The following is a 20,170-nucleotide window of genomic DNA, read 5'->3' on the forward strand; positions in this document are numbered from 1 at the left end:
ATACATGCACACAGAAATAATGGTGAATTGCTGGTACTTCTTGAAGCCGGATGGCCGATAGTTAAGAGCCCATTCTTTTAGTGTATTTTGTTTAAAATTTCCATTATCACACGTTCTTTTGAAAAGTTAACAACAGCCAGGCGTGGTGGCACACACCTGGAGTAATCCCAGCACTTGGGAGGCTGAGATAGGAGGCCAGCCTCAGCAACTCAGCGAGACACTGTTTCAAATGTTCAAAAAGGGCCTGGAGTGCAGCTCAGATGTAGAATGTCCTGGGTTCAATCCCCAGTACCACCACACAAAAAAAGTTAACAGCACAATTCCCACGGTTCTGAGAGAAAGAGCAGAGACCAAAAGAAGATGCGGCCCGGTCAGAGAACCCTGGGGCATGGAGGCTGAGGCCCTCTCAAAGGGTCTCCGGCCAGCGCCCCCGCCGCCCACCTGCCCAGCCGTCGTCGGCGTCCGTGTCCAGATCGTCCAAGCCCTTCAGGTTCTCCGCGTTGATGATGGTGGGCCGCGGCGCCCGTTCCACCAGCTGCCTCAGGGGGCGGACGGGCCGGGCCATCCCCGGCCTATTTTCTTTTCTGATGAGAGAGGAAAGTAAAGATGATGGACTAGTATCAAGACAGAGACGGAAGCAGATCAAACGCTTTCCCAAAAATACGTTCTACATGGTGACCGTTCATGTGCGAGTTACTATTTACACCCATTTTTTTTTTTTTGAGGTACTGGGGATGGAACCCAGGGGCATTCTACCTTCAAGCTACACCCCCAGCCCTAGTTTTTATTCTTTATTTTGAAACAGGGTCTCACTAAGTTGCAGCAGGCCTCACTAAGTAGCTGAGGTGGCCACGAACCGCAATCCTCCTGTCTCAGCCTCCCAAGTACTGGGATTGCAAGCGTGCGCCACCAAGCCCGGCTCTAAATAACATCCTTTTAAAAGAAATCTCTAATGGACAGATAAATGCACCCAGGGGGCTGATCCTCCTGCTCCTGCAGGTCCTCTCCCACGTGGCTCAAGGCCACCATAGGGTGGGTAGCGCGGAAGCCCCGGCCGCCCCACGCGGTGTCCAGAGGACGCAGCGCCTGCCTTCACACCTGGCCACCGGGGCCTCTCCCCGCGCCGCGGCCACAGCCTTACCCGTCCTGGCCATTCATCTGGAACTGTCTAAAAGGAGCGCGCGGTTCCAGGCGGAGCTGAGGGCGGGGGAAAGCTGGACCCTGGTTCTCTGCTGACTGTGGCGGACACATCTGAAACGCAACACCGGTGAATGGGATTTGCTGGCCGTGGCCCGGGCTCCAAGCTCCACTTAAAGCAGAATTGGTTTGGGAAGGTGGAAAAACGGGAAGAAGAAACAGGAAAGGCTGGGGCTCCCCACGAGTCCTTCCACAGGGGCCGATTCTTCCCTGCCATCGGCAGGGGGCTCTGGGGGAATACGAGGGGACACCTGCCTCTCTTTTTCCTAAAACCCTGAGGCTGAAACAGCATCTACCTCACCAGGGACAGGGTCAGAGGCCCGTAGCTTCGGAAAAGGGCCGAGGAAAAAGGCAAATGATCTGGAAAGTTCCAAGTGGGCCTGGGAGGCGAGCCTGCGGTGGACCTGCCACTGAACTAGGCGCGGCTGGGCAGGAGCATCCGGGGACTTACAAAAGCCGGAAGCATGTCATGGTATGTAGGAGGGTGGTACACATTTCCCATGAACTGTGAAGCCCCTTTGCGGACAGGCTGGGCCGGGCGGAGAGAGGGGTCCTTAGAATCGCTGGTGCATGCCGAGGAGGGGGCTCCATCTCCCGCACTCGAGTTCCTGCTGCCCAGCTCAGCTGGGGAGGCGTTCAGAGACGTGGCAGGAATTACGTTTCGCCCACCGCCCTCCCTCCAGCTTGTCACATCTGGAAATGGAAACGGGGGCAAAAGGGGAGAGGAGAGAGGAGGGGAAGGAGGGGATTTATGAGGTTCTGAAGGTCGGGGCCCCCTCGCTCCCCCAAAAATTAAAAATAAAAAACAAAAACAAAAAAACAAAAAGGAAGAAGTGTCTAGTCTATCGGGGAAGGGTAGGGGCAGACGCCTGGCCAATGAATGGAACTCTGGGAGGGGAGTCGGGCTGCCAGAGAAATACACCTAAAATAAGACGTGCTCAGAGAGAAAGCAAAGGAGAACAAGACAAGGCAGCCTCTGGGAGGAGAAGCCACACGCCCGCCGAGTGCAGGCCGGCCCAGGCAGACCCGGGCGTCCTGCGGGAAACGGCCCAGAACCACAGCGAGCTCCGTCCCGCTCTGCTCAGCCGCAGCGGCTGCGGACCCCGGTTCACAGGTAGCACGCTGCTCCCACCCCTGGAACACAGGTAAGCCTTGAGGACCGCCCATCTCCCCGACATGGCGCTTCCATCGCCAAATGGAGGGGATGCGGAGGAAATCACCGCAGTAGCTCCCTTATACAGGAGATATTCCAAGACACCACCCCAGGGTCCCTGAGCCCCAGATACCTAAGCCAGCACATACTGCTTGCTTCCTTCCTTCTTTCCTTCCTTCCTTTTTTTTCTTTTTGGTGTGGTACTGGGGATTGAGTCCATGGGCATTCTGCTTCGGAGATACACTCCCAGCTCTTTTTATAGTTTATTTTTCAGTACTGGGGATGGTACCCAGGGCCATTCCATCTCTGAGCTACACCCCCAGCCCTATTTTTTATGCTTTATTTTGAAACAGGGTCTCACTGAGTTGCAAAGGGCCTCACTATGTAGCTGAGGCTGTCCGCAAACCGTGATCCTCCTGTCTCAGCCTCCAGAATGCTGGGATTACAAGCATGAGCCACCATGCCCAGTTTATTTATTTATTTTTTTTTTTTGGGTGGTACTGGGGGTGGATCCCAGAGGCTTTCTACCTCCGGGCTATACTCCCAGACCTTTTTTATATTTTATTTGGAAACAGGGTCTCACTAAGTAGCTGAGGCTGGCTTCGAACCCTTGCGATCCTCCTGTCTCCGCCTCCCAAGTGCGGGGATTACAAGCGTGCGCTACCACTCCCGGCTTTATGGTTTGTTTTTAAAACAGGGTCTTGCTAAGTTGCTGAGGGCCTCACTAACTGCTAAGACTGGCCCTGTGATCCTCTCAAGTCCTAGGATTCTAGGCGTGCACCACTACACCCAGCTGTGCTTTTTTTTTTTTTTCCCTATATATACACTTACTTACAACAAAGATTACAGTCAGGCACAGTTAAGGGATAAGCAGCTATAATAATACGTATAATAAAACTTATAGGTGTGTGGCCTCTCTCGAAACCTCTTGGTACACAGCAGTGCTCTTGGGGGAGGTGGAGGGGTGGAGGGTACTGACCCAGGGTCATTCTACCTCTGGGGTCATTCTATCTCTGAGCTACACCCTCAGCCCCTTTTTATTTTTTATTTTCAAATAGGGCCTTGCTAAGTTGCTGAAGCTGGCTTTGAACCCAATATTCATCTGGGTCAGAAGTACTACTTCTCAATGTAGTTGACTACAGGACACTGAATCTGCAGATAAGAGGGTTCCATGGGCCAGAGAAAAACCAGATGACCCAAAGGCCTCTCTCTTCAGTCAGCTTTTGGTCGGGGGTTAAAACATTAAAGATTCCCAAATTGGTGACCCCTCAAGGGGCCAGGACTGACACAGAACCAGAACCCCACTCTTCTTGTGACCAGGCAGGCGAGGTCACCCTTGGGCCTTCTCAGACAGGGAGAGGGGAGTACTCCTAGGAGCTGCTTCTAGTTCTGTGTTTTTTTTGTTTTTGCAATACTAGGGATGGAACCCAGAGGCATTCTACCTCCGAGGTATACTCCCAGCCCCTATTTTTTCTTTACTTTGAAACAGGATCTCACTGAGTGGCAAAGAACCTAAGTGCTGAGGCTGTCCTTGAACCCCAATCCTCCCGTCTCAGCCTCCCAAATGCTGGGATCACAAGCGTGCGCCACCGTGCCCGGCTCTAGGTCCGTGTTTTGATAGTCCTGCAGAGCTGCGGACCTTAATCCCAGACAGACATGATTCTTGTCCTGAGCAACTTGATTACAGACAGACAGTAAACAAAAGCAGCCCACGCCCCTCTGCAGGGCGTTGTTTTAAGTAGAGGGCAGAGGGTCATCTAGCGCACTGGACATCAGCTCTGCCTCGATGGGCGTCGCCACCAGGAAAGGCCAAGATGAGTGAGTGCGAGCCCTGCCGGTCAAGGCGGGCCTGGGTAGCCTGGCTGGGGAGGGGAGGACTAGAAACCAGACTTCTGAAACAGATCCCCCAAGTGACTCTGGAAAGATTGGGTTAGGTCTGGGAAGCACTGGTTTACAAAGTTCTGGAACTGAGGGCCTGAGCTAGCCGGCCTTTTGTGTGGAGCTTGCTGTGATGTCCAGCACAGCAAAAGTAAAGAATGGATGACAGAGAAGACGGGGACGGCCTGGCCAGGCCAGAGGACAAGATGGACGGAGCCGGGGTCCAGGGCGGGAGTCCAGCAGACCCTGCGTGGGGAAGGGCGCCGTCGAGCCCCGAGGGGAGGGGCCACTTACTCTGGGGGCGGAGGCTTGGTCCTGGCCCATACGACAGATCTAAGGCGCCCTTTTCCCTGCCAGCTTTGTCCTGCCCGCCGGCTGCTTTCAGCGTCGGAAATTCCTCGGGAGAGAAGGATAACAGTCGGCTTGAGCCCCTTAAACCTGTGGAGAGAGCCAGAGAGACGCGCCGTGAGAGGGAGAGCCAGAGACGCGCCGTGAGGCGGCCCCTGCCCGCTGCTTCCTGGCGCCTCACGTGGAAGCCAGCCCCCCACCCCAAGGTGGCCCCTTCCCAGCTGACCTACAGGGACACCGCCCTGGCAGCCCTCGTCCCTCCCCACCAGGGGGCCAGGACGATCCTCCTGCCTGCCCCTGGGGGGTCATTGACAAAATCATTCCCAGGAGGCGCCTGCTTCTGTGTGGGGCGACAGCCGCAGAGGCGGCCCCACCCGAGGTTTATGGCCCGTGGGCCCCGTGACCTGTCCTGTGTTCACCACTCCCTAGATGCCTCTGCCCCCAGCTGGACTCGCAGGCCCTGGGAGCCTGGGGACGGCGTCTCCTTCGCCCCGTCTGCTGTCCCTCAACACAGCACTCCCTGCAGGAGCAGCCTTCTTGCTTAACCTCACTCCTGACAGGTTCAGGCCGCCGCACGGGTTCTGTGCTCCCAAAAGGTGATAAAGGCTGGGATGCAAGGTGCAGGGGAACTGGTCCTCTCACATGAACCTCGGAGCAACCGTACCGCCATGACTGCACCGCTGAGGCACGCCCTGCTCTCTACAGTCGGGCCAACCCCGCCACCGAGGCCAGCTCTTAGCACCATGGACGCGAGGACTGTAGCCCGCAGCCAATGGCCAGGGAGAGATGCTGGCATCGCCACAAAGGCCCGAGGCGTGGGGACACCAAAGTGCCCTTGGGGGGTTGTGCCAACTGGCACTGCTCTCGTTCTTACAGTTCTTTTTTAATAAAAATCTATATTCTATGTAAAGAAGTCGAACCTTACAGAAATGAAAGCCAACCAACAGTGCAGTGTCTGCTCTTCCTGACGCATCTTTAAAGGCCCTTGGGCTCTGGCCGCCGACCCTCAAGTCACCTCCCTCCCTCTGCCGCATGCCCCAGGCTGAAACATCCCTGACCACCCCCTGCCTGGTGCACACCAGGAGCCTTCTGCGTGTCCACAGCTCCTTGGGGACATGGGTGCTGCGCTCTACTTGGCACCTGGGCTGGATCGCCGCTTCCTACTGGAGACCGAGGAAGCCTTCGTCTCTGCGACTCTGACGCGCAGGGGCGCGGCCTTGGCTAATGCTGTCTGGGGGTGGCAGGGCCATGCAGCTGGTTTTTTAAGGCTAGCCACAAGAGGGCAAGGCTGGCAGCGACAACACAGGAGGCGGAGGGCGCCCCCGGCAGCCTGCGCGCCCACCTCACCACAGGAAGAGGACCGTGGGTTTTCACCAGCTTATATACTCGGAAAGGACCGTGCACCTGTTACTGGTCTCCTGCAGCTCGGCAGCGCTACCTAGCGTGGTCTACACAGAGTGCTAAGAACAGTCCAGGTGATGTTGGGAAATTAAGAGTTCAGATAGAAAAATCTAGATTTAGGGTGGTCTCAAATGCACCTGCTGCCCCCGGCCCGCATTCTCGAGACACTATAGTGGCAGGAGAGACAGCATGGAAACCCTGGCAGCGCTCGCCCTGGTAGCACTTCACCTCCCGGTCTGGGCTGGCCTGGCCTCAGAAGCTACCAGAGTCTGTAAGTCCCATTCTAGGCCGACGTTCAGCATTCATCGCGTACAGCTCTGCACACGCTTTCCTTCCACCCGTCTCCTTCATCTTTCTTCCACTGAACCAGCCGCTCCACGCAGCAGACCGCTCTTTCTTTCCAAGAGCCTCCTGTGTGTCAGGCATGTGCCGGCGGTGATGAACCCCACGCGCCCCCAGGCCTGGTGTTCAGGTCCACACATGGCAGCTCAGTCCCCATGGCCCGCCGCCTCGCAGACCCCAGCCTGAGCTGGAGCTGCGCAAGCAACACACTCTTCCTCCCGGGAGCCGGGTGCTGGCGACAGGACCGGGCAGGGACTCCCCAGCGAGCCAGCCACCACCCAGGCCTCCTCTCACCCTTGAGGAACGTCCAGCAACGACGGTCGCTGGAGTCAGGGAGCCAATGGGCTTGGCAGAACCAGCACCTCAAAGGTCCACCTCTGCAGAGCTCCCAGGCCCAGCCGGGAAGGTGTGGAGAGGCCCCGGGGCTTTGCACTCACCACCTTCGTGGCCCCCAGCCCCACACTCACCACCTTCGTGTCCGGCTGGCTTTCCATTCAGCTGCGCCCATGACTTTGGTCCACCTGGCACTGAATTTGTATTCTGAAAAGGAGGAAGGGTACAAGGAAAGCCACCTCAGTGAGCCTCCGTCCAGCAACGGGGCGCCAGGAGGGCTCGGGGTCGCTCGAAGGTGAGCGCCAGTGAGCACCCTCGCTTGCTGAGGCCATGGGGTCCAGTGCGGTGCGGAGCCAGCAGACTCTTTGTGGCCCCCACGCACTGTCCTTCCCAGTGCACTGGCCCCAAAGGCTGGCACTCTTCTAGGCACAGGACGGGAGAGAGCCCCACGGCCGGCACCCTCAGAGCCAGGGCGCAAGCCCGAAGGCCTCCTGCTGCGCCTGCCACCCTGTCAGGCTGCCCCTGGGCCCATGCAGGGCACTCCGTCCTGCCTGTCACACAGACTAGACCAAACCTCAATTGTGGTGCACGTTCAGCTCGCCGAGGGCGTGCCCGTGGAGCCTTCTGTAATTACTGTTACTCCGCACAGCAGGACCCCGCGGGACCGGCCTTCCTCCCCACTAGCCTGGACTTGCCTGTCAGCCGCAGCCCAAGGGGCAACTTTATTGAAAACTCACGGGGGTCGGGTGGCTTCTAGGCATGCCCGGCCTTACCAGATCTCACCACACCCCAGGAAGGGTCTAGGCGAACCAGAATGAGGCTCAGAAAGTGACTGATTTAGACCCAACTGGGGACAGGCCCAGGATCCACACCCGGCCACCACCAAGGACCCTTCCCCAGATGGGGCTGCACGTCCTGCCCCGCCCACCCGAAGTCAGGGGACCCGGAATGTGGCTGTTCAGGTTCCCCAGGCCCTGGGCGACACTAAATAAGTGCTAGTTGTTTTGTTTGTTTGTTTGTTTGTTTGTTTGTTTATTTATTTATTTATTTATTTATAGACAGGATTTGGCTTATGTGGCCCAGGCTGGCCTGGAACTTCTGGGCTCGAGTGATCCCGGGCAGCTGGGACCACAGGTCACCACGCCCTGCTGAGAGCACACGCGGTTTAACAAGCTCTGTACAGCCAGGGGCGGGAAACCATGCCTTAAAAATCCCACTGAGTTTATATTCTGAGAAAAAGAAAGGGGCTAGACTATGTACTGACCGGAAGGCAGGCGCCAAGCAAGGACTTAGGTCAGTGAATATGGCCTCCCAGATGCAAAGGGCTCTCTCCCTGCGTTTTGTGTATTGGGCATTAAGCCCCGGGGTGCTCTATGTCTGAGCTATATTCCCAGCCCTCTTTTATTTTTTCTAATTTTTAAATTATTTATTTATATTATTTTATTTATTTTTGCCGTACTGAGGATGGAACCAAGAGCATTCTACCTCCAAGTGACACCTCCAGCACCCCCCCTCCCTTTTTTGCAGTACTTGGGATAGAACCCAGGGACACTGTACCTCTGAGTTATACCCCCAGCCCTTATTTTTTGTTCTTAATTTTGAAACAGGGTCTCACTGAGTTGCAAAGGGCCTCACTGAGCAGTTCACAGTGTGCACCACCACACTGGTTCCTCTTTTATTTTTGAAACAGGGTCTCAACTAGATCGCTGAGTCTCATTCCATGGCTGAGGCTGGCCGTGAACCTGTGATGCTCCTGTGTCAGCCTCCCAAGAACCGGAGTTACAGGCATACACCCAGGTCTCTGCTGTGTCTTTCATTTGAGTGTTGGGCACGGAGAAGGTTTCATAGCAAAGCAAGAGGCTCCCTGACACCCGGCTCTGGCAGACAGGGGTCAGACCTACGTCACCCGGGGAGTAATACACAATCAAGTCATCAAGAGCTGGAAGACACGAGGTCTCTCTACTAACGGTGCTCCTGTCCCCTAAAAAACACCATAGACTTCTCGAGACTTCAAGCTATCCGCTACATATATATTCCTGCTGATTTATACAAACACACAGCCAGGCTCTGGGGCACCAAGTGGACTCGGAGCCCTTGCTTGGCTAAACCTCAGCGTTGTTTAGAGAAAACATTTAAATGTACCAAAAAGACAGCTCGGCATTCCCTCAAGTGTGTTCTGAGAGACATTGGTGCTTTCAGTTAAGAAAGGGTTCCCGAGCCGGGCGCAGTGGTGCACGCTTGTAATCCCAGCATTCAGGAGGCTGAGACTGGAAGATCGCAGTTCGAGGACAACCTCAGCTACTTAGTGAGACCCTGTTTTAAAATAAAGAATAAGGGGTTTCCCTCTCGGGACCCCCTCCCCTTTTGGGGAGCTGTTCTCTCTCTCGCAGGTCGTGTTAGCCCTGAGAGAAGGCAGAGTGCAACTGATGGCACGTGGCCCAGGATGCTCGCGGGTAGTGACCTGAAGGCCTCTGCTGGACATCAAGGCTGACCAGGGCCCTTAGGGGTGACCTGCACCTCTTTTCTGACAGATCGTGTGGACTCTGGGAGAAGGTAGTTTGCAACTGATGGCACTTGGCTCAGGCGGCACTCAGGTAGTGACCTAAAGGCAGCTACTGGACACCAGGAGACCCGACAGCCCGAGTGGTGTTCTGCCTCTTTTCCTATTCCCTTCTGGCAGATCCCGTGGACTCTGGAAGAAAGCAGCCTGCACCTGAAGGCAATTCAGCTTGGGCTACTCTCAAGTATTGTCCTGAAGGCAGCTGCTGGACCCAGAGTTCCCGCCCCTTTGGGGTGTTCAGCCACCCTTCCCCATTCCCTGCTGCTTCAAATAAACCTTTTACTCCCCTTCAAAAAAAAAAAAAAAAAAAAAAAAAAGAATAAAAAATAGGGCAGGGGGGTATATCTCGGAGGTCGAATGCCCTTGGGTTCCATACCCAGACCTGCAAAAAAAAGAATAGAATAGAAATTTGCACTAGTGGTATAGCTCGGAGGTAGAATGTCCCTGGGCTCAATTCCAGCACCATACACACACACAAAAAAAAGTGTTCCCGAGCTGGGCATGGTGGTGCGTGCTTATAATCCCAACATTTGGGAGGCTGAGACTGAGACAGGAGGATTGCAGTTTGTAGACAGCCTCAGCTACTTAGTAAGGCCCTTTGTAACTCAGTGAGACCCTGTTCCAAAATTTTAAAAAATTAAAAATAGGGCTAGGGGTATAGCTTGGAGGTAGAACGCGCCTGGGTTCTATCCCCAGTAATGCAAAAAGAAGACAGAAAGTGTTCTGGACGTGGCAGTTTAGGGGAATGGGGGAACAGAGCCCCTCTGTGGACAGCACTCCCAGCCCTGCGAGGGGCTGCAGCAAAGAGGATCCGAGGTGTTTTCCAAACTCACCTGACAACCTTCCGTTTCTTCTGACACCGATCTCCACAGAACACACTTGGGGAAACTGAGCCAGGCTGCAGTCCAGCCTGAGAACCCCTCCCAGCCCACCCCCGAGAAAAATCAACGGAAACTAAAGCAACGTCCAGTGCCCTGCACTGTAGCTGGAGTCCTTTTCCTAAGTGGCAGGCCACGGTTCTTACAGTGATCCCAACTTCTTCCTGGGCTCCCCGACCAGGCCCCGCCGCGTGCACCTCCGAAACATGCCTCCAGGACGCTCAGCCTCCGAAACATGCCTCCAGGACGCTCAGATCACCAGAGAACAGCAGTGACGCCCGCCGGCCCCGCCACGGGGAAGCCAGGACGGAGCCCCGGCACTCACCTCCTGACTGGTCGACTGTGTCGGCTTCTGCAAATTGGACACAGATTTCTGCAAACCCGGCTGCGGCAGCGACTCCGGCGGCTGAGAGGCCGTCGCACTGGAACTAGAGCAGAGCACGACACACGGGGTGAGACGGCACAGCACGTCCGACCAGGCCCAGCGCAGCCCAGGGCCGCGGCGGGCAGCTGCTCCCCAGGTGCAAGGCCGCCGCTGCCCAACGGAGGTGAGCCCGTCCCAGTAGACTCCGGTGCGGGCAGACGGAAGACACCAAGCCATGCCCAGGCGCCTCGTCCCTGACGCTTTGCAGGACCAGGCAGTGTGCTGCCTTCTTGCAGGGGCTTCGCTCTGCAGAAACTAACATTTTAGCTGGGCATGGTGGCACTCGCCTATTATCCCAGTACTTGGGAGGTTGAGACAGGAGATCACACAGGTTCGAAGCCAGCCTCAGCTACTGAGTGAGGCTCTCGGCAACTTAGTGAGACCCTGTTTCCAAATAAAGTTTGAAGTAGGTCTGAAAATATAGCCCAGAGGTAGAAAAGCCCCTGGGTTCCACCCCCAGTACGAAAAAAAAAAAAAAAGAAAGAAAGTTAGAAAGAAAGAAAGAAAAAGAAATAAAAAGAAACTAAAATTTCAATGTGCATGAACTCAATGGGAGATTTGCTGATGGAGGAACCAAGTCACCGGTGGAGTCTGAGCCCCTTACTCCTGACCACGGGCCCGCACCTACTCAGGGCTTTAAGATAGGAGCCAATTTTCTACCATCTCTTGGCTTATAAAAGACATACGGGGATGGGCATGGTGGTGCGCACCTGTAATCCTAGTACTCAGGCGCCCGAGACAGGAGGATTGCAGGTTCAAGGCCAACCTCAGAAACTTAGCAAGACCTTCAGCCTTTCAGCAAGATTCTCTTTCAAAGCAGAAATAAAAAGGGCTGGAGGTGTAGCTTGGAGGGAGGGTGCCCTTGGAGGCAAAACACACAGGCTCGTAGTAAAAATAAATTTATATATATATATGAAACAGAATTCGTCACGATTTCATCCTCCACACAGAAACTCAGGCAGAGTTCCCTACATATATGTTAATAGCTTTTTTTTTTAACAGAAGTAGGACTGTCCCAAGTACATCATTTCAGAATCTCTTTTGCACTTTAAATTTATGAACATTTTCTCCTAACACATACAAACCCACCGTTCTTTTTTGTTTGGTCTGTTCTCTGTGGTATTGGGGGTTGAAACTAGGGATATTCTGAGAGACGCCCCGGCCCTTTTTTTAAATGGTAGCGGGGATTGAACTCAGGGGCATTCTACCTCCAAGCTATACCCCTTACTTTATTTTTGCAGGACTGGGAATTGAACCCAGGGCCTTCTACCTCCAAGCTACAACTCCAGCCCTATTTTTTTTTAATTTTATTTTGAAACAGGGTCTAAGTTGTGGAAGGCCTCCCTAAGTAGCCGAAGCTGGCCTCGAACCTTCGATCCACCTGTCTCCGCCTCCCAAGTACTGGGATTACACGCATGTGCCACCACGCCCGGCTTCCCTAGAACTCTGGGGAACAGAGGCTCGGGCTCCGCACAGAGCGTGCGCCACGGATAGAATGGAGCCGACAGCCGGCTGAGCCCTGAGCTGCGTACTTGACCTGTGCCAGCCACGGACGCCTCGCTGGGGCCTAGTGACCAGCCCTGGAGCCAGGCACTGGTCCCACGTCAAGGGAGGACACCGGGGTCAGCGGTGAAATCCTCTCCAGGTGCCAGCTAGCTAGTCAACAGGCCGGCAGGACGCCCGGGCAGGGCTGGCCGATTCTAAGGTCACTCCATGCCCTTCCGTCAACACGCTCCTTCAGCCAACTGCTAGGAAAACTCCGTAATAACTCTGAGGCTCTCGTCTCAGTTGTTCCGGCTGCTCAGGCACCTGGCTGTGTTATTTGCTCACTCCACATCTAGGTAAGGTGACTCCCAGGGCCGCCTTCCGGTCACTTTCGCCCGCGGGATCCTGAGTCCTCAGGATGCGACCGGGAGACGCGGAGGCAGGAGGGCAAAGACCTGGCGACTGTGGTGTTCCTTCCCCAACAGGTGAAGCCAGCGGCAGGTTTCCTGAGCCCTCTTAGCACAAATCCCCCGCCCAGGCCACGCTCCTCGCTGGCCGCAGCAGTCAGAGGACTGAGGGGAGGAGAGGAAGCCTCAGCACCCCGGGGCTCGCACAGTCCCGCACCCGGGCTGCCCGGGGCCCCACGCGGCACCCTCCATCGCGGCTTTAGACACTCGGCTTCCCGAGCCCTCCCGCGTGGGAAGCGGGAGAACCCTGGGTGCCGAGGATTCAGCCTGGCTCCCCTAAGAGCTCGGTCTGCTCGTCCCCTCCCCCGGGGAAGCCCCCAGTCCCCAGCCAGGGTGCTGCGTGCCCCTAAGGCTCAGAACGCGGACCACAAGCTCCGTCCACGCAGTTCTCTCAGGAACTGGCTCTGCGCGGCCGCTCACGCTGCTCAGAGGCGAGGTGGCCTTTCCTAGCAAGGACAGGGGCTGCGAGTCACTGGGACAAGGCTGGCCGCAGAAACCCTGCAGCATCGCCTCCGGAAGTCAGGGAGGATGGCGACGGGGACAAGAGGCACAGCACGGGGGACGGGGCTGTGCCGCGCCTGCCCGCTCGCCTGGCCCACGCGCTCACCTCTTTGGGTCTGGCTGGTCCTGCTTGTTTGCCCATCCCGTCCCGTCCTTGGGCACTATCACGATGCTGGGGTCGTTGCCTTTGTTTTCTGACTTCAGGCTTGGCAGGTTCGCGGGTGGTGGCATGCGCCGGGCTGTGGCAACTTTCCCGAGAGTCTGCAGGCCATGTCTAGGAATAACTGCGGCGGGAGAGCACAGAAGAGACACCACGGCGGTCACAGACAGGAGGCCGCGTGTCCCACCACTCTCCCTCCCTCCCTTCCTTCCTTCCTTCCTTCCTTCCTTCCTTCCTTCTGTCTTTCTTTCTCTTGCGGTGCTGGGGTTGGAACCCAGGACCATTCTACCTCTGAGCGACACCCCCGGCCCTCTTTTTTTTAGTCTTTCTAATTTTTAAACAGGATCTCACTGAGTTACAAAGGGCCTAAGTAGCTGAGGCTGTCCACGAACCATGATACCTTTGGTCTCAGCCTCCCAAATGCTGGGATAGCAAGGGTGTGCCACCACGCCGGGCTGATGCCCCGTCATTCTTTAAGTGAGAACGCCAAAGGGGTCAAGCAGAGCTGAGTGCCTGGCAGTCACTGTGGTCATCCTACGCACTCTGTGCCCAGGACTTCAAAGGAAGGAGCTATCTGCAGGGCACAGGCTTCAACAAATAGATGGGGAAATGATTCTGCTACAGGAGACAGGCTCTCCAGGGATCTGAAGTCTGAACTCGAGTTGGAGACTCGGCTGGCTGCACGCACCGCCTGCCGGGCCAGGTCCCGGGACCCCCGGGAGGGAAGCAGGAGGCCCGAGCTTACCTGAGGATCTGACTGCGTCTACTGATCTTCCTCTATACTTCTCAAACAGGCTGAGCGTTGAATACTTGCTTTTCCCATCCTTGCCCTTGGTTATTTGCCCCAAACGATCGGACATCGCGATGAAATGTCATCTAGTAAGGAAATTTTTCTCGGCTCCGCTCCCGATCTGCCTTTGGGGTGGAGAGGAAAGCGTCAGGCTCCGGGCCAGGCCGGGGGCTCGCTCAGCGGGGACTGTGCATCCCTGGACATCTGGAGAGAATGCTGGACTCTGTCCCCAGGAAAACGCCTTCGCCACCCGGGGGGATGTGCCCCCGGTTAGAGGGTGTCCTGCAGACACCCCGGGGAGCCACAGGCCGCCCCAGCCCAGCCCGCTGGTTACACACGCTGTGAAAACTAGCTGGAGTCGAATGCACGTCACCCCACGGAAGCGGAAGCGTCAACGTCCTGGGTCCTTCTCTAAGCCCTCCAAGATGGAAAAAGAAACTCTCCTGACCCACAGTACAGCCATGCACTATCGGAAATCAGACTGAAAGACTAGACTCAGGAGGGACACACACTCCTGCACCGGGGCTGCTTGTCCCAGTGACAAGAAACCAGACGGAAGGAAAGTCAGCAAGGTAAGAAAATCTCTCAGGAACATCTGGGCACTTGCACTTCCCAAATAAACAGAAGCTGGCCATGGTGGCACACGCTATAATCCCAGTACTCGGGAGGCTGAGACAGGAAAACTGCAAGTTTAAAGACAGTCTCAGCAAGACAGGATGATGCGCCCGCTTGTGATCCCAGCATCCGGGAGGCTGAGACAGGAGGATCGCGGTTCGCGGACAGCCTCAGCTGCTTAGTGAGGCCCTCGGCAACTCAGTGAGACCCTGATTCAAAATAAAGAATGAAGCCAGGCGTGGTGGCACACGCTTGTAATCTCAATATTCAGGAGGCAGAGACCGGAGGATAACAGTTTGTGGACAGCCTTAGCTACTTAGAGAGGCCCTTCACAACTCAGTGAGACCCTGTTTCAAAAAATACAGAGACTAAACCGGGCGTGGTGGCGCACGCTTGTAATCCCAGCATTCGGGAGGCTGAGACCAGAGGATCGCAGTTCGCAGACAGCCTCAGCTACTTAGTGAGGCCCTCCACAACTTAATGAGACCCTGTTTCAAAATAAAGAATAAAAAATAGGGCAGGGGATGTAGCTCAGAGGTAGAATGCCCCTGGGTTCCATCGTGACCCGCAAAAAATAAAATAAAATGAAGAGACTAAAAAATAGGGTTGGGGGTATAGCTCAGAGGCAGAATCCCCCTGGGTTCCATCCCCAGTACTGAAGAAAAAAAAGAAAGAAGGAAAGAAAGAAAAGAGAGAAAGAAAGAAAGAAAGAAAGAAAGAAAGAAAGAAAGAAAGAAAGCTAGCTAAGAAAGCTAGCTAGCTAGCTGGGGGTATATAGCTCAGAGGTAAAATGCCCCTAGGTTCTATCCCCAGTATCACACGCACGCGCGCACACACACACACAAATTAAAAAAAAAAAACCTTAGCAACTTTGCAAGATTCAAAAACTTAATACGCTTCTGTTTCATAGTTAAAAATAAGCCAGATACAGGTGTGGTGGCGCACGCTTGTAATCCCAGCATTTGGGAGGCTGAGACAGGAGGATCGCGGTTCACAAACAGCCTCAGCTACTTAGTGAGGCTCTTTGCAACTCAGTGAGACCCTGTTTCAAAATAAAGAATAAAAAGTAGGGCTGGGGGTGTAGCTCAGAGGTCAAATGCCCCTGGGTTCCATCCCAAGTACCACAAAAAAAAAAAAAAAAAAAAAAAAGCCAGGCGTGGTGGCACATGCCTGTGATTCCAAGACGTGGAAGGATTGCAGGTTTGAGGACAGCATCAGCAACTTAAGAAAGCCCTCCACAAATTAGTGAGATCCTGTTTTAAAATAAAATAGGGCTGGAGCTGGGCATGGTGGCTCACACTTGTAATCCCAGTACTTGGAAGGCTGAGACAGGAGGATCGCAGGCTCACAATCATAGGTTGCCTCAGCAACTTAGTGAGACCCCCGTTTCAAAATAAAATAAAATGGGACTCGGGATTTAGTTTGGAGGTAGAATGCCCCTGGGTTCCACCCCTGGTACCATAAGGGAAAAAAGGTGGCAAGGCAGGTATGTAGCTCAGAGGTAGGATGCCACTGGGCTCAATCCCCAGCACTATAAACAAATAAAGAAATGAACCAGAACTGGGTGTGGTGGCACACACCTGCGATCCCAGGATTTGAAAGGCTGAGACAAGAGGATCACAGGTTTGAGGCCAGCCTTCCCAATTTAGCAAGACCCAGTTTCAAAATAAAAAGGGCTGGGGGTATAGGTCAGAGGTAGAATGCCCCTGGGCTCAACTCCCAGTACCAAAGAAAGAACTGGTACTTGGGAAGGAAACATCTGACGCAGAGGCAGGCTGCCCTCCTGTGCCAGGTGCAGAACGGGGCAAGCTCCGGGTGCTAACAAGAGGCCGCCCGCACCTCCACTCAGAGCAAGCCCAGAAGCAAGAGTCTCCAGCCAGGCGTGGCGGCCACACCTTCATCCCAGTGTTCTGCTTCAAAATACAAAGGTGCATGCCGGGCCTGGTGGCGCACGCTTGTAATCCCCGCGCTTGGGAGGCAGAGATGGAGGATCATGGTTCGCGGACAGCCTCAGCTACTTAGTGAGGCCCTCTGCAACTCAGTGAGACCGTTTCAAACATAAAAAACAAGGACCAAAATACAAATTTTGGGGTAGGGCACAGAAGTAGAATACCATTGGGTTTAATCCCCAGCCCCTCAAAAAGAAAATAAAGCATCCTCCCCTGCTACATTTTGTGTGTGTGTGTGGTAATAGTGGTAGAATACAGAGGCTTTCTACCTCCAGGCTATACTCCCAGACCTTTTTTTTTTTTTTTTTAATTTGAAAACAGGGTCTCACTAAGTTGCTGAGAGCCTCACTCAGTAGCTGAGGCTGGCTTCGAACCTGTGCGATCCCTCTCTCAGCCTCAAAAAGCGCAGGGATGACAAGCGTGCGACGCCATGCCAGGCTCCCTGCTATACTTTCCACCAGCACCCAAGGGTACAATAGCACTTTCCTCATTCGCTCATTCAAATACCCGGTGCCCACCAAGCTCAGTGAACAGTGGGTATCAAACCCCGAGACTGGGGGGGGGGCTTGCTTTTTTTTTTTTTTTTTGCGGTACTGGGGGTGGAACCCAGGGGCATTCTACTTCCTAGCTACACTCCCAGTCCTTTTTTATTCTTTTTTTTTTTTTTTTTTTTTTTTTTTTTTGGTGGTACTGGGGTTCCTGGAAGCCCTTCTACCTCCGGGCTACACTCCCAGACCTATTTTTACATTTTTATTTGGAAACAGGTTCTCTTAAACCAGCGCGTGCGGCTGGCTTCGAACCTGCGCGATCCTCCTGTCTCTGCCTCCCAAGCGCGGGGATAACAAGCGTGCGCCACCACGCCCGGCTTATTCTTTATTTTGAAACCGGGTCTCACTGAGTTGCAAAGGGCCTCACTAAGTAGCTGAGGCTGTCCGCGAACCGCGATCCTCCTGTCTCAGCCTCCCGAGTGCTGGGATGACGAGCGTGCGCCACCACGCCCGGCTTCCTCACTGGTTTTTCACCCACACCCGATCTCCCACCCTGACTGTGGCCACTAAACCTGGGGCCTGTGTAGGGAAGTGGCATCCGGAGGAGGAAGTGACAGGGTGCATCCAGGCAGCCTGGCCTGACGTCCTGAACAACTCGGGTGGTCACTGCAGCAACGCCCACCGGCTCACAAGAGGAACTCCACGGGGAGGCTGCCACGGTCCAGTCGGCCACATCAGCGCCCCAGGCTGGGAGGTCACACTGGTGTCTGTACCCAAAAGATGAGTTTTAAGATCAAAGACTCTATAATGATCTTAGACTGCTAAGTGTGGAGGGTGAAGGCTGATTACAAAGGGTTCTGGGAGGCCATGACGTCACCCCTCAGACCCGGCCTGAGGCTGCGCGGGGGTGCAGAAGCTGCCCTCACACAGAGGGCTTTGCCCGGCCTTTGGTTTACTTGGCAAATACTGAACGATGCCCAAGACCCGCCGGGCACTGCAGGAGGAGCATCCTTGGCCAGCCAGGCACAACGTGCTGAGTGTCTGTAATCCTCTCAACTCCGGACGGGGCTTGCGACGCAGCCTCAGAGACCCTCCAGCCAATCCCAGCAGTCTTCAAGCCAAGGATGTTACCTTTTACTTTTGTATTTGTTTAAAAAATTAAAAAATGCGCCGGGCGTGGTGGCGCACGCTTGTAATCCCAGCATTTGGGAGGCTGAGACAGGAGGATCGCGGTTCACGGCCAGCCTCAGGTACTACTTTAGTGAGGCCCTTTGCAACTCAGTGAGACCCTGTTTCAAAGTAAAGAATTAAAAAATAGGGCTGGGAGTGTCTCTTGGCAGTCGAAGACCCCTGGGTTCCATCCCCAGACCCACACACACACAAAAAAATTAAAAATTAAAAAACAGAAACTATACAACAGAGACCACATGTGGGCCATGAAGGCACAGTAGAAAAAGTTTGCTGGTGCCAGGTTGGAAGGAGATGCTAACGGTGGGGAGGGCAGACAGCAGCCTCTCTTGGGGACACCGGCCAGGTCCTGCTCTATGGACCAGGACAGGGATGCCTTAGACCCTCTAACTCTTTACAAACTCATGGGAGGCTGGACAGGTTTTGTAAAAGGAATGTTGTACGTTGTACGGCTCCCCAACAAAAATGTCCAGATGCATTAGCCGGGCGTGGTGCCACACGCTTGTAATCCCAGCATTCCGGAGGCTGAGACTAGAGGATCACGGTTTGCAGACAGCCTCAGCTACTTAGTGAGGCCCTCCGTAGCTTAGTGAGACCCTGTTTCAAAATAAAGAATAAAAAATAGGGCTGGGGGTATAGCACAGTGGTTGAATGCCCCTGGGTTCCATCCCCAGACCCCCTCCCCACATACAAAAAAAGTCCAAATTCTCGCACCTAAAACCTGAACGTCACCTTTGCACGGCAAGAAGGATTTACAGGTGTGCCTGAGTTAAAGATCTTGGGATGAGAGATTATCTTGGATTATCCGAGGGAGCCCAGTGGGATTACAAGGGTCCTTGTAAGAGGGAGCAGAGGTCAGCAGCAGACAGATGTAAGCAGCCAGGCGGAGAGCGCGTGCGGGCAGCGTCTGGGACCCAGCTGACACACCGTAAGGCTCATTTCAGATTTCTAACCTCCAAAAGAGTAAGAGATACATGTGGGCCGTTTCAAGCCACCAACGGACACTCGTGCATTCATTTACTAACACAACTGTGTCCAACAGGAAGCTGAGCCCCGGAGAACCCGGGCAGGAGGACACAGCCCCACCCACATCCGGCGTAGAGAACTGCCGGGACTCCAGTCACAGCGCAGAAGAGGCGTGACCTCGCCTCACACAGCCCCGGCAGCGTGGGTGCCCAGCCAGTGCCTACCCTCCAGCCACACGGTGCGCAGACTAGACTCAGCACAGCTAACTCAGTTCAGATCACTAGTTCTCCACCCGATTAAAAGAAGAAAGAAAAAAAAAAAACAAGAGAAAGAACAACTGTTTACCAGCCCTGGTAATCTAAAATGTCTGGCAGGTTAAGATTCCACAGTAAAGCCAGGCGTGGTGACTCACCATTGTAATCCTGGCATTTGGGAGGCTGAGGTAGGAGGACTGTGGTTTGAGGACAGCCTCAACTACTTAGTGAAGCCCTTTCCAAGTCAATGAGACCCTGTTTCAAAATAAAGAAAAAAAAAAAAAATAGGGCTGTGGGTATAGCTCGGAGATGCCCCTGGGCCCCTGGGTTCATCCCCAGTACTGCAAAAAAAAAAAAAAAAAAAGGATTCCACTGTAAATCTTTTTGTGTATGCGTGATGCCGGGGATCGAACTCATGGCCTTGCGCATGCTAGCCAAGTGCTCTGCTCAGCTCAGCTATACCCCCAGCCTTCTACATAAGGCTTAACCTGTCTGATTTCTTCAATCAAATGCTATATATGGGAGGTGGGCGTGGTGACGCACACTTGTAATCCCAGTACTTAGAAGGTTGAGACAGGAAGGATCGGGGCTTCACGGCCAGCCTCAGCTACTGAGTGAGGCCCTCTGCAACTTAGTGAGACCCTGTTTCAAAATAAAGAATAAAAAATGGGGTTGGGAGTGTAGCTCAGAAGTAGAATGCTCCTGGGTTCCATCCACAGCACCACAAATGAATGAATAAGTAAATATTTCTAAAAAGTCTGAAAGCCTGTTAGTCCGAGCTTCTGCCACTGCG

At 54.4% G+C, this 20,170-nt stretch overlaps 1 protein-coding gene across 4 annotated transcripts in view; it reads right to left on the reverse strand.

Moving 5' to 3' along the window:
* Nucleotides 1–13,987, reverse strand: part of PRRC2B (proline rich coiled-coil 2B) — a gene marked incomplete at both ends in the record, with an annotated part of 54,950 nt that extends 40,963 nt beyond the window's left edge. For all 4 annotated transcript variants that reach the window (XM_080709229.1, XM_080709228.1, XM_080709231.1 and 1 more), the window contains 8 exons: nt 442–584; nt 1,142–1,251; nt 1,649–1,890; nt 4,523–4,666; nt 6,787–6,859; nt 10,416–10,518; nt 13,074–13,251; nt 13,873–13,987. In XM_080709229.1, coding sequence (XP_080565355.1) covers nt 442–584; nt 1,142–1,251; nt 1,649–1,890; nt 4,523–4,666; nt 6,787–6,859; nt 10,416–10,518; nt 13,074–13,251; nt 13,873–13,987 — 1,108 coding nt within the window. The remainder of the gene's footprint in view (nt 1–441; nt 585–1,141; nt 1,252–1,648; nt 1,891–4,522; nt 4,667–6,786; nt 6,860–10,415; nt 10,519–13,073; nt 13,252–13,872) is intronic.
* Nucleotides 13,988–20,170: the final 6,183 nt, after the last annotated feature.

This window comes from Muscardinus avellanarius, assembly GCF_963383645.1.
Source record: "Muscardinus avellanarius genome assembly, chromosome: 13".
In the NCBI taxonomy this organism is placed as follows: domain Eukaryota; kingdom Metazoa; phylum Chordata; class Mammalia; order Rodentia; family Gliridae; genus Muscardinus; species Muscardinus avellanarius.